Source organism: Oryzias latipes, chromosome 7 (genome assembly GCF_002234675.1).
Source record: "Oryzias latipes chromosome 7, ASM223467v1".
Classification (NCBI taxonomy): domain Eukaryota; kingdom Metazoa; phylum Chordata; class Actinopteri; order Beloniformes; family Adrianichthyidae; genus Oryzias; species Oryzias latipes.
In genome coordinates, this window is record NC_019865.2 from 31,010,923 (window position 1) to 31,023,305 (window position 12,383).

Sequence of the window (12,383 nt, forward strand, 5' to 3'; positions counted from 1 at the left end):
TTCTCCCCGTGCATCCGTGGGTTTTCTCTGGGGACTCCGGCTTCCTCCCACTGTCCAAAAACATGCTTCATAGGTTAATTGGTCAACCTAAATTGTCCCTAGGTGTGAATGAGAGTGCATGGGTGTGTGATTGTGGACACTCTACCCTGCCACAGACTGGTGAACCGTTCAGTGTGTCCCCTGCCTTCACCCACAAGTGGCCGGGATAGGCTCCAGCAGCCCCGTGACCCCGAAAGGGAAAAACAGATTCGAAGATGAATGAACTTGGGCCCCTTAGTACCAACTGAGCATGGTTCCAACGCCACAGCCTTCCTGAATATTGTTGCTGACCACGTCCATCCCTTTCTGACCACAGTGTACCATTTTCTGATGGCTACTTCCAGCAGGAGAAGGCGCCATGTCATAAAGCTGAAATCATCTCAGACTGGTTTCTTAAATGATCTCCACAGTCACCAGATCTCAATCCAACAGAGAACCTTTGGGATGTGGTGGAACAGGAGATCAGCATCATGGATGTTTAGCAGACAAATCTGCAGCTACTGTGTGATGCTGTCATATCAATGTGGACCAAACTCTCTGAGGAATGTTTCCAGTACCTTGTTGAATCTGTGCCACAAAGGGTTAAGGCAGTTCTGAAAGCAAAAGGAATCCAACCTGGTTCTAAAGCAAGGTGGATCTGATAAAGTGACCAGTGAGTGTTTCTGCAAGTTGGATGCATCAGAATGGAGCAGAGCATTGTACTTAACTACAATGTCTATCATAGTACTTTCCTTTTTATTTACCCCTGATTCACATTGATTTGTATAAAATGCTTAGAAATGCAGTGTTAATCTTAATTTTCTTTAAACATGTCCTCCATCATCAGAAAATACTACAAGAACATGTCAAAAACACACAAAAAAAAAGAATTTTCATTGGAGTGGGTCTTTGAGGGCTTCACGCGTCAACGCTTAAAGAGTTTTAAAATGCATCTTAAACCAGAAGGAGTATTTTTATTCCAAAGTCACAGAGATTTTCTTCCACAATTACTAGACTTCATTTACAATTAATGAGTATCTCACCAGTCACAAACCTCACTGCATTACACATGTCACTGCCATGTGTGTTTGTAAACCTTCTCTCAGAAACTAGATGTGACCCATGCACGTGTGAGCTCTGAGCCCTTAACTTAATGCTTTTGAGGACTTTCTCTGACCACATCTCTACAAAAAGGGGAGCAGGTTGATTCCTGTCCAAAGAAACGATCCCAATCAGGAACCCCACCCTGACACTTTACCCGAGCAGTTACCCCTCCTCACCACTAGGTGGAGTAACGCTTGGAGTAACGCTTCACGGCCGCTAACCGTACTCATTACGAAGAAGACAGACGAGGTGGAGACAGGAAGTAGAACTTCAAAACTGAAAAGAGGATTAGTGGTTTTGTCAGAAAACGAACAGATCATCAACTGCAAGATTTCAGGTATTTAACTTTTACTAGTGGACATGTATGTATGTCACATTAACGAGTTCAAACGAAATACCGTGAAGTATTTTATGCCCGCATTTAAAGGAAAAGTCAGGAAGGACTTCACTCCCCGCACTTTAGCCGCGTCATCGGCTAACATTAGCATCCACAGCACGTTTAAAAGAGTTTAAAATCTCTCTGACATGAAATTCAAACATCATGGACGCTAAGGCCCTCCGCTATCAATCTACGAAATCTTTAACGAAAGTAGCAAAAAAAATAACAATAATACGCTCAATCCATCAGGGCCTGTTGAAGTTTACCGTCAGTTTACCGACGGATGGATTGGATCGAAAGGAAAAATTGACAGACGGTTTAGTTATTGGTGGCGTGCAGTTTACATGTCCCTAAACGGGTTGCGAGATGTCTAAACAACATTTATATTTTGCCACCCTGATGAAAATGGTGTTTTTAATTTAACACGTTCCTTCTCTGATGGATTGTATTGTATACAAAGACAATTCAGATTAAACTGGTGTTTCTGACGATTTCTTTATTCAAATAATTGCGTGTCAGTAGCAGACAAAATGCCATTTGAAAAATAGTTTATTTGAGACGTAGAAAATATACTAGGCGGGACCATTGACTGTATAGCGAACAGGAAGGATCACATGTGACGTCACACATAGAAAATGACTTACTTCCAGCTCCAAACAAATGAGCCAATCCAGTCACCAGTTTTTCACAAGACGGTAGTCGCCATGTTGGAACCAGAAGTCCTCACTAAGCAGTGATTTGTCCAAGTTGGTATGAGCCACCGTTTCTATAGCAACCACCTCTCCAATCAGGAGGGAGCTTGTTGGATGTCCACACCCCTACCACTTCCTGGAGCCCGCAGGTACTCCCTGTTTGGAACTCCAGGGGGGAGGGGTCATTCTCTCCATTTCTCATATTCAGTCAATGTATGGACGACAAGCTCCCTGCTCTGGGGCCTCATTTATAAACGTTGCGTACGCACAAAAGAAGGCGTACGCCACTCTCTACGCAATAGTTGAGATTTATAAAAAGCAAACTTGACGGGAAAATGTGCGGTCCTTCACGCAAGCTCTGACCCAGGCGTACGCACAAAAACGGGTGAAATGAGAAACGGCGACACCGTCGGCAGATGGAAGAAACACGTGAAAGTGAAAATGACAATACTAAAATGACAATACTGCCTCTCAGAAATAACATGAAGACTTCACAAAGCAAGTCTTACAATTAACAGCCTACACGAACACCCGTTTGATCGATCAGCAGTGAAACGAACAAAAAGAAATCAAACGAAAATTACAACAGAAATTCAAATGAACACTTATTTGCAAAAAGAAAAGTGAAACATGTTCTGCAATATTGGCATGTAGTGCAATTCATCCTCATAAATAATAAAGTTAACAGAACGAAATAATGTACAAAACTGATATTCTCGTTAATGTGTCCGTCTGGCGGAGACGATATAGGTGCAATCAGACAGACAGACAGACGGACATATTAATTGTCCACTGGGGAAAGTTGTTTTCATAGTAAACATTTCTTCATAAGCTATGGAATTATGGTTTTCATGCATATGCCTTTAGTTTGTTTTATTTCTGATAAAACAATGTATGACGTATGTGCGCTGATCAATTTCCCATTTCCACGTCGATTATTACCGACATCTGTAGCTTGTCAGATGTAACTAAATGGATGGAAATAAAATGCCCCATCACAATGCGTAATGACGCACAATGGCTGATCTTGCGCTCTTAGAAGATGTGGCAAATGGAAGAATTCAGAGTGAACACATCTTTAGACAGCAAGAAGACTTGCTGGCAAACGAGGACGACTGGCTTATGAGCCGATTCCGACTTACTCCAGCCGTACTGTTGGACCTCTGCGGGCTTTTGGGCCCGGCGTTACAGAGGAGCACTCGGAGGAACCACGCGTGTCACCCGGTGCATCTGGCGCTCCGGTCCCCCCCCGATGCACTACAGCATTACGGCGTCTGCCACCGTTTGCCACTCACGTGCCTTTTTGGCATTAGTAATGCCCACACTGTGCTCTCCAGACAACATTTTTCTCCTCTTTTCCACCTCGCCAACGATAACTTCTACTTCACATCGAGTGAAGTTACGTTTTTTTGATTTCCTCTCTGTGTTTGCCATGGTTTCGCAATCAATGAATATTCATTTGTGGGCGTTTCACGGGCTATTTATGGGCAACTATGGGCGTATGCGCTGCATTTAGAATCGGTTGTGATTTATTAAGGGAAAAATCTGCGTGCGCACGTTTTTATAAATCCGAATATTTCTGTGCGTACGCACGTCCTATGTTTCATCCGTACGCCACTTCTGACGCAAATCCTACGCAAAGTTTTATAAATGAGGCCCCTGAGCTCTCAGCGACCGGGAGGGGTAGGTTGGAAGGGTTGCTCCACGCCCACAGTCCCGCCCACAACTCAGGCACCTTTCTGATGAACTCCTGCTGCTCTGCAGAAACTACGTCCTAGAAAACGATACTTAAAAAAAACTAAAACAGCGTAATCCTAATTAAAATATGCACTAAGAACAATTGAAAATGGATCATAGGATCGGCGTGTTACCTTAAACAAAAACGCGGTACTTTGATGAGTAGTGTTAATGAGTGATAGTTTATTAATGAGGGTTTGTGATTTACATGGAGCTGTAAACTGGGAGACGTTTCCCAAAGATAAGCAAGTTTAATCCCAAAACAGCATAACGTGGTATTTCAGGTGAAAGAAGATTTTCTTTCATTCTGGAAAAGTAATTTTTGTATTTCCTTTCAGGGTCCTGATCTGAAGAAAATGTCGTCAGGCGCTCTCTTTCCAAGCTTGGTGAGCGGATCCAGAGGAACCTCCAGTAAATATCTGGTGGAGTTTCGCGCTGGTAAAATGACCCTCAAGGGAAACACCGTTACACCCGACAAACGCAAGGGCAGCGTGTACATCCAGCAGTCTGATGACTCCCTGATTCATTTCTGCTGGAAGGACAGGACCACCGGGAATGTTGATGATGTGAGTAACGGGGCATCCATTCTAAAAGAATAGACTCCAATGATCTCTTTGTGGATCAAACTGTTGTTGGCCTCCGTGTCAGGGCTGTTTATCGTGGCTGCTTCAGTTTCCAAACTAACCCCTAGTAGTCTACGGTATGAGTGATCGTTTTTGTTAATTTTAGAGTTTTCCGCGGTAGTTCCATCTTAAAAGTGGTTTAGTATCAATCTTTTCAGCACAACAACAACTATGTGACTTTACCATTTGTTTTGCGCTATGTTTTCACTGGTATGCGACTCTGGGAAACACACGGCCTCCAGACAGCATGTTTTTAATTCAAAGTCTGCAGTGAGAAAATGCACAGTAAAACTCAAATACAGTTCAGTTGTGTGGGTACCACAGGTCTGTGGTACTTACAAAAAATCTGGCTTGGCTCAATTTAGACGTAACTGTCTAGCGGCACGTTTCGTACATTTGTGGCGTGGCGAATTGTCAATTTCGTGACGGGATTTGTTATACCCGGTCCATTTTTATCATCTAATTGACAAAGCCCCGTCGGCTCACTGTATTTATGGGCATCATGTCCTTTGCCAAAAAATGGGAAATGGCACCTGTTGTTTCTTTGTTGTTCCACTTGCAAAACTCTGCAATACGAACGTCTGTTAGACTGCTGTGCTCTTCTTTTTCTTGGGGTTAGCAGCCGGTGTTCTGCTCTCCTTATTGGTCATGAACTCTTTAAACAGATCTTCGTGGTTGTATTGAAGGTGATGGTGGAGATTGCTGGTGTTTCCAAAGGTGGTTGGTACAGAGAACGTCGCCTGTCCTGAAACCAAAGTACCTCCAAATAACCCACAGGCTTTTTTTTTCTCGGGACAAGCACATCCTCCGAGGTGTTGCTCTGAACCATTACAGGTCTGTGTCGGTAAAAAAAAAAGTACTAGCAGTTATGTAGAAGGCGGGCATCTAACATTCGAGGGCTGCAGTTGATTGGTCAATGACACAAAGAGCTAGATTTAATTTTGTTACTTCAAACTACAAAGAGAGTTTAGCATTTGTGTAACCATATTAGGAGAGCACTTGTTGCCATTTATGCTTCCTTTTGTGGTAAGCATACCGCAATGGCCTGATACCATGATGACGATAAATGTGCGGTTAATCATGCGTGTATTTAGCTTTTTTATCTTCACCTTCCTTACCTCTCTACTATCAAATGGCTTACTGCACACAGCAGACATGTTCCTATTTTCTTCTATTGTCATCGTTTGCTCAGATATGGTGACTGCTTCAATCTTGTTGTTCATGTCATGTGGATAGTGACAAAAGACCTCTTCCCTTATCATTCTGTACTTCCTGTGAGGTTCATTATTCCAACCACATGAGTTTCCACCACCAAGACTTTATTTTGCGAGCAGAAAAGCCTTCTTAGACGTGTGTCTGACCTCCCACAGGACCTGATCATCTTTCCTGATGACTGTGAATTTAAGAAGGTGAACCAGTGCACCACGGGACGTGTCTATGTGTTGAAGTTTAAGGCTGGATCTAAGAGGCTGTTCTTCTGGATGCAGGTTTGAAAACCACACTGCTGCGCTCTTCAATTTCCTGGCAATGTAAAGCCGCTACCCGTGTTTTCTGTTTGGATGGCAAATTTTAATATCTGTGATGGCTTCAAATGATTCCAGAGTTTCTGATTTTCATCAGGAGCCAAAATCTGACAAAGACGATGAGTATTGTCGGAAGGTCAACGAGTACCTTAACAACCCTCCAATTCCTGGAGCCCCTGGCAGCGGAAGTGGGAGTGGCCACGAGCTGTCTGCACTGGGTGGGGAGGGGGGCCTTCAAAACCTGCTGGGAAACATGAGCCACAACCAGCTGATGCAGCTGATTGGACCAACAGGACTGGGCGGTCTTGGTGAGCAGTTCCTCCAGTTTGCTCACTCCTCATGAAAATGAGCCCGAGCCCGTCGTCTGCTCGGCTCCGACTCCTCTTTAATGCCTTTGCTGTTTGTGTAAGGAGGCCTGGGAGCCTTAGCGGGTCCAGGCCTTGCCAACCTCCTGGGCAGTGGGAGTCCGGCATCCAGCAGCTCCTCATCTAAGTGAGCTTGTTCATGCACACATGCACACATAAGACCGATGTCAGAAGGCTGACTTTCACATTTTCTGTGTTTCTGCTGTACTTCGTGTCAGCACTCGTAGCCAATCCTCAGCAGCCGCTCCTTCATCTGGTGGAGCCTCCAGACCGAGTTCTGCTCAGACCCCCTCCACCCCTGCAGCTCCTGCTGCTTCTGCTCCTTCTCCTGCTGTTGCTGCTCCCTCCACGCCAGGTACAACCACAAAGCTCTGCTGCTGAGAACCAAGCTAAAGAAATGTCCAATAATTCTGCTGCCGGTGGCCGCGCACACAGTGGGTGTCTGTGCAGAGACGGTTGATGTAGAAGTTTGCTCCTCGTTTGTGACTTCACAGCCTCGGCTCAGACTCCGGTGACCTCCGCCTCAGCTGGCAGCCCCTCAGCCCACCAGCCCATCCAGCTCAGTGACCTTCAGAACATCCTTGCTACCATGAATGTCCCAGCTTCTGCTGCCGCTCAGGGGGCCACAGGTGTGCAGCCTGCTACCGAATGTAGAGCTGTGATGAACTGATGTTTACCTTCTCAGACCTGTTTCTGTCTCCTGCAGTGGACCTAGCAAGTGTTTGCACCCCAGAGATGATGGCTCCCATCCTGAGCAACGCTGCAGTCCAGCAGAGACTCCTGCCCTTCCTCCCCAGTGGAGAGAGTCTACCTCAGAGTGCCGAGGAGATTCAGAACACGCTTACCTCACCTCAGTTCCAGCAGGTAAGAGGAAGTCTTTGGAACAGAAATGGATGCTTTTATTCTGAAGAGTGTTGATATTAGACAGAGAGACCTTTAAACTGAAAATAAAAAGAAGACAGTTTTAGTTGGAGCTCAATTCATGCTTTGTGCTGCGGACCTGTTCAGTAATACGACTAACTAGTAGAACTAACACTGGCACGTTGTGACTGCTGCGCCTGCTGACCTCGTCTCTCCCTGCAGTCAATGAGCATGTTCAGCAGCGCCTTGGCCTCCGGACAGCTCGGCCCCCTCATGAGTCAGTTCGGTTTGCCAGCAGAAGCTGTAGACGCCGCTAACCGTGGAGGTAAGGCTGAACGCCACACGTCTGCAGGCTGAAAGGAGCAGCTCAGTTTTTACCTCTGTGTGCAGTCGAAGTGTGAGACGTTTGGGTAAACGTGACAAATCAGTCGCCAACAGAATCTTCCTAGCTGATCAGTCATTGGCCGGGCTAACGACGACCAAAACCGCTGCTGTGGACCCACAGGGTTCTGGTGGAAATTGGAGAAATGTTGGTGGAAGAGGAAGATTTGTTTTTCAGCAGAGAAAGATGAGGAAAGACGAGAGTGAAGGACTTGGAGTAGAAATGTTGACTGTAGGAACTCTGACAGGAAAACTTGAGGTTACATTGACATGTAGAAAAGCTGATCTCCTGTGTGATCCGCTTTGAAGCCCATTGAGATGACTGTTGTAATATTGGGCTATATAAATAAAACTGAATGAGGAGTCTGAAGCTGGAAGTTGATTATGCAGTGAATGTTGGGGAGAGAGAGCATTGGATGGTGGTGTGAGGATGACTTTGATGGTGAGGAACAAAAAAGATTGGTATGTGGCTTTAAAGAGCCTGTATCATGCAAAATCAACATTTAAAAAAAAAACTTAAGTGTTTTAATCATTGTTTAGTTTGCCAAAAGGGTTAGGAACAATATGGAGCTTTTATTCTGTAAATGGGATTGCCTCATTTTATCTTTAATTAAACCATTTATTTCACTCCAAACAGTTCAGTGGATTCAAATATTTTCAGAACAAACCCAGTTTTTCTTTGAATAATTTTCTTTAGTTTTTTAAAAAAAAAAACGGAAACGTGTTCAGGTGAAAAAGACCGACAGCTTTTAACCCTTGTGCTATTTTAGGAAATGAATGGATGGATTCATATGTGATTCAATAAATTACATTTAAAAAAACAAAGTCATGATACCAACACAAACTGTTGTAAACTATTGCTAATATATTATTCAACCCAAAGCGAAAAATGTATTACTAACAGAACAGTGCAGTAACATTAAATCTGGGGACATTTTGGAACAGGTGGAGGAAGGTTTCAGGTGTGATGTGTGACTATAGAGTGTCATCAAGAATGAAGGGAAAGGTGAAGAAGACTGTGGTGAGAGCAGCCATGTTGTTGGTTTAAAGACTCTGATGACCTGATGCAGAGACAGGAGGCAGAGATGAAGATGCTGAGGTTCTCATTGGGACCAGAATGGATCAGGAATGAATCCATCAGAGGAACAGATCATGTAGATGTTCTGGAGGTCAATGCAGGGAAGCAGATGGAGATGTTTGAGATGAGGAACAGTGATGATGCTGAGGTTGGAGCTTCCAGGAAATGGGAGCAAAGAGGAAGAAAATGTTTTTCTTTTTTTTGTCAGATGTGGAAGCGTTTGCCAGAGCCATGCAGGCCAGCAAAGGAGACTCCAAAGAGAAGAAAGAAGATGATGAAGACATGAGTCTGGATTAAAGTGTCAACCCCTCCCCCAGGAAGTGTTGCAAACCCTTAGCGTTTGTCTTAGCCTTTCCGATGCCTTAGGCCGTTTTCCCGTTCAGGAGCGCTGCTGCTGTTCCTGTCCGCCAGCCTCTCCACTCAGATCAAACCTCAAGGGTTCTTTGTTATTCTGTTGTCTATCTTTATAAAACTTCACCATGAAAATAAAAAACATTTGTTGATTCAATGATTCCAAACTCCACAGCATACATGCAAAAAGAATAAACTGAAAATAGAGGGTACCAGCAGCCATCTTTGAATAAATAATTTAATGAAGCACTTTTATAAATCTAGATCTCACGACTTTACTGAAACCTACTGCTAAGGTGTTTTTGCCTCATGTGAAGGTAGATCAGAAGAAAGTCTGTCATCACTTTTTTTTTTTCAGATACTTTATTTATCCCTCAATGGGGAAATTCTTCTCCGCATTTGACCCATCCCCTGCGCTCGGGAGGTGGTAGCGTTAAGGGTCTTGCCTAAGGACCCTCACTGAGTGATGTTCTGCTGCTCACCATTGATATGGTAATTGCCCCCAGTACCATTGTTTCTTCCCCTCCGGGCATCGAACCATGGATTCCTGCATGGTAGCCTCTCACCTTACCAACCGAGCTACTCAGCCGGTAACTTAACCCTAGTGCTACCCGAGCCACGTTAACCTGGGGAGTGGGGTTATCTGGACCCCACAAGACAGTGCGCTGACCCTTTTGATCTTCACTGGTGTCCATGGATTACATGAAATCTTTCCACCTTTTCATGGTAGGGAGAACACATCAGTGTAAGGATCGGGTCATCCTGACCCCATAGGATGGCACAAGGGCCCACCTGAACAGAAAACGTCCGTTCCTGTTCCCAGTGCCCACCTTTGCTTTAATGTTTTAACATCTCCTTCACAAACACGAGGCCCGTTTTAGAGAATGTCTTTATTGTCCAGAAGAAAAAGCTCTAGTGTCAGTGTACAGATGTCTGTCAGCCATGGAGCACACAGTAATGACAAATGTGAAAACACCTTTTCTAAAAGAAATACATACTGTATATAATAAATATGACGTCCTAACTTAAATTAGCTACAGTAGCATGATACCCACCACCAGCATTCTGTAGTTAAGGAATGTAAGAAGAAGAAGGCTTCTGTGTGTGGAGCTGCTCATGTCAAAGGTCGTGTTCTTGTTTCTAGGAGGATCTTTAATCCCGAACATGCCTGACACATCTCCACCATGGAGGATCGGCCTCCCTGGAAACTCTCCAAACTGCATCTCTAGTGGATGTGTTTGTGGAGGAGGCTCAGCCTGGATCTACATGTGGGGACAGCCTCGTGTTCCCACAGGTCCGTGCACAGACAGCGGCCTGGACAGCGTGACGGCTCTGTGGTTGACTGTCACCCTGCGGACACAGCCTCTGAAGGCTGGCAGCCCGTCAGGCAGCCTAGGCCCTTTAGCGCCACCTGGTGAACAGAAGGAACAATTAACTAGAAAGAAACTGCTCAATGAACTGGAATAGCTCAAATGGGAATTCTGAAAGCAGAAGCTGTTGAAACACAACATTAAAAGATTGCATTCAATGGTTGCAATTTGTTAGTAAAAATGCATAAAGAAAAAGGCAAATATAATAAAAGCAGAAGTAAGTAATGTACAAAAGCTGGAGGTGGACTTGAATTCTTAAAAATACTGAAAGAGCCACAAATGACCCAGTTGCCAGGCAGAATACAGAGTTCTAAGTCCATCAAACTGACTTGCTGTGTTACATCATCACCTCTTTACATTTAAAGAATTAAAAACTCGATAAGAGGAGAGAATAAGTCTTACAGAAAACATCCACTGCAAAGGTATAACAGCCTGAGGACGGTAAAGCTTCCTGTCTGCTGCAATGTTTCAGTTTGACTGATCTCTCTGGTCAAAGGATGGTCAAAGACACCAGCTTAGTACTTTACTAAAAGGATCTGAAGCTGGAGGACCAGCTGCAGCCTCCTGAAGGCTCTGCAGAACGGTGAAGATGATTTTGATGTGTTCAAATATTCATCTTGGGATTTTTAAATGTTTCTCAGCATCACTCGGCTTCGGAAGTGGCAGCGCTGTCTGTGGGGGGAAAATGTGTGCGCGGCATGCAGGTGGTCTGCACTAAATGTCAAAGTCGATGTGTCCCTAGAGAGAACATGCTCAAGCACTTCCATGAGCATGCTGCGGACGACGGGTCATAGCGGACGCTTCACATGCATGGGTAAGAAAAAGGGTCAAGTAGGTGAGGATTGTCATCTTTTCAATCCCCTTTAAATCCTGCAAACTGCACATGGAGCCTGTTCCTGCTGATCAAGTGATCAGTGCGTTCTCTGTGCGAGCAGGCTGACTGTTCAAAAAGAGGAAACTACTTTAAAATACTTATAAAGAGTAATTTATTACTTTATTTACTCGTTCCCTAATTTAAAAAGTAGTTTAGAACTCGTTACTTTAGCTTTTTTCCACTCACATACAAATCCTCAAAGGACTAAAGCAAAAACAAGATGCCCTTGTAAAATTCCCCAGTTAAAAACCTGGAGGTTACAACAAGAACAATCAGGTTTTTAGCACCATCTCATTATTTTACCACATGAACATGAGAAAATGTACAATGTATAGTAGACCACATAGAGCGTAGAAGGTTGCTCATTGACACTAGGGCAGTGGAAAGCAGTTCATCTCACTTCATTTAACTAAGAGACAATGACAGAGCCAACTGTTTACACACTTTTGATTCATTGGTTGGTCTCCTTTGGTTTCACAGCACCAACATGTGAGGAATGGAGTCATGAGGCTTTCTGTAGTCTAGTAAACGTAAGTAAATGACTGACATAAGAGCAGTTATTCATTACGTTACTCCGTTACTGACTAAAGTAATTGAATTACAGTCATTTCTTTGGAATTCATTACTCCCACACTGATCAGGCGCATTACGGTGCTGCAGCATTTGTGTGCAGTCAGCAAGGAACCAGTGCTCACACCTTACTAACCACTTACGACAGCATCACCCCGCGTCTAAAGTGTGTGCAAATTGCATTATTCCTACAAATACTTCACCACACACTTATCACATTACTATGGTACTTTCCATTTTCATGATGTCCCTCAATGTGGCCGTACGAGCCTCAAAAGAAACGCAAGACACACCTGCACTCCTCTCTACAACCGTCTAGGGACCCTGACGACCCCACAGCGCCCGTCCGAGTCCACCCCTGAACGGGTAAATGTGCCTGAGACCTTATGTGATATGACATTTAACTGAAGGGTTGTGGTTCAGTCCTGACACTGGGCTCGTTTGCTGAGGGATAGCA

At 44.4% G+C, this 12,383-nt stretch overlaps 2 protein-coding genes across 4 annotated transcripts in view; one reads left to right on the plus strand and one right to left on the minus strand.

Annotated features, from left to right (window-relative positions):
- Window positions 1-1,339: 1,339 nt before the first annotated feature.
- LOC101175629 (proteasomal ubiquitin receptor ADRM1-like) lies at window positions 1,340-9,270 on the plus strand. 2 transcript variants are annotated; one of them, XM_011472990.3, is made up of 10 exons: window positions 1,340-1,459; window positions 4,269-4,496; window positions 5,924-6,040; window positions 6,174-6,384; window positions 6,487-6,568; window positions 6,660-6,796; window positions 6,936-7,070; window positions 7,148-7,305; window positions 7,525-7,627; window positions 8,970-9,270. In XM_011472990.3, the coding sequence occupies exons 2-10, from the start codon at window positions 4,287-4,289 to the stop codon at window positions 9,056-9,058; spliced, it is 1,242 nt and encodes a 413-aa protein (XP_011471292.1). In that variant the 5' UTR covers window positions 1,340-1,459; window positions 4,269-4,286; the 3' UTR covers window positions 9,059-9,270. The 2 variants fall into 2 exon arrangements, with proteins under 2 accessions (XP_011471292.1, XP_011471293.1); XM_011472991.3 differs by having other exon boundaries at window positions 6,490-6,568.
- Window positions 9,271-9,984: 714 nt separating this feature from the next.
- Window positions 9,985-12,383, minus strand: part of lama5 (laminin subunit alpha 5) — a 129,066-nt gene continuing 126,667 nt past the window's right edge. For both annotated transcript variants that reach the window (XM_023957049.1, XM_023957048.1), the window contains exon 80: window positions 9,985-10,523. In XM_023957049.1, the coding sequence (XP_023812817.1) occupies window positions 10,375-10,523 (149 nt within the window). In that variant the 3' untranslated portion in view covers window positions 9,985-10,374. The remainder of the gene's footprint in view (window positions 10,524-12,383) is intronic.

Excerpts from the sequence above, each read along its gene's own strand:
- LOC101175629 (XM_011472990.3), top strand. The coding sequence starts at position 4,287 with ATGTCGTCAGGCGCTCTCTTTCCAAGCTTGGTGAGCGGATCCAGAGGA. Across the intron at positions 6,385-6,486 it reads AACAGGACTGGGCGGTCTTG|GAGGCCTGGGAGCCTTAGCG; the intron begins GTGAGCAGTTCC and ends TGTTTGTGTAAG. Across the intron at positions 7,306-7,524 it reads CCTCACCTCAGTTCCAGCAG|TCAATGAGCATGTTCAGCAG; the intron begins GTAAGAGGAAGT and ends CTCTCCCTGCAG.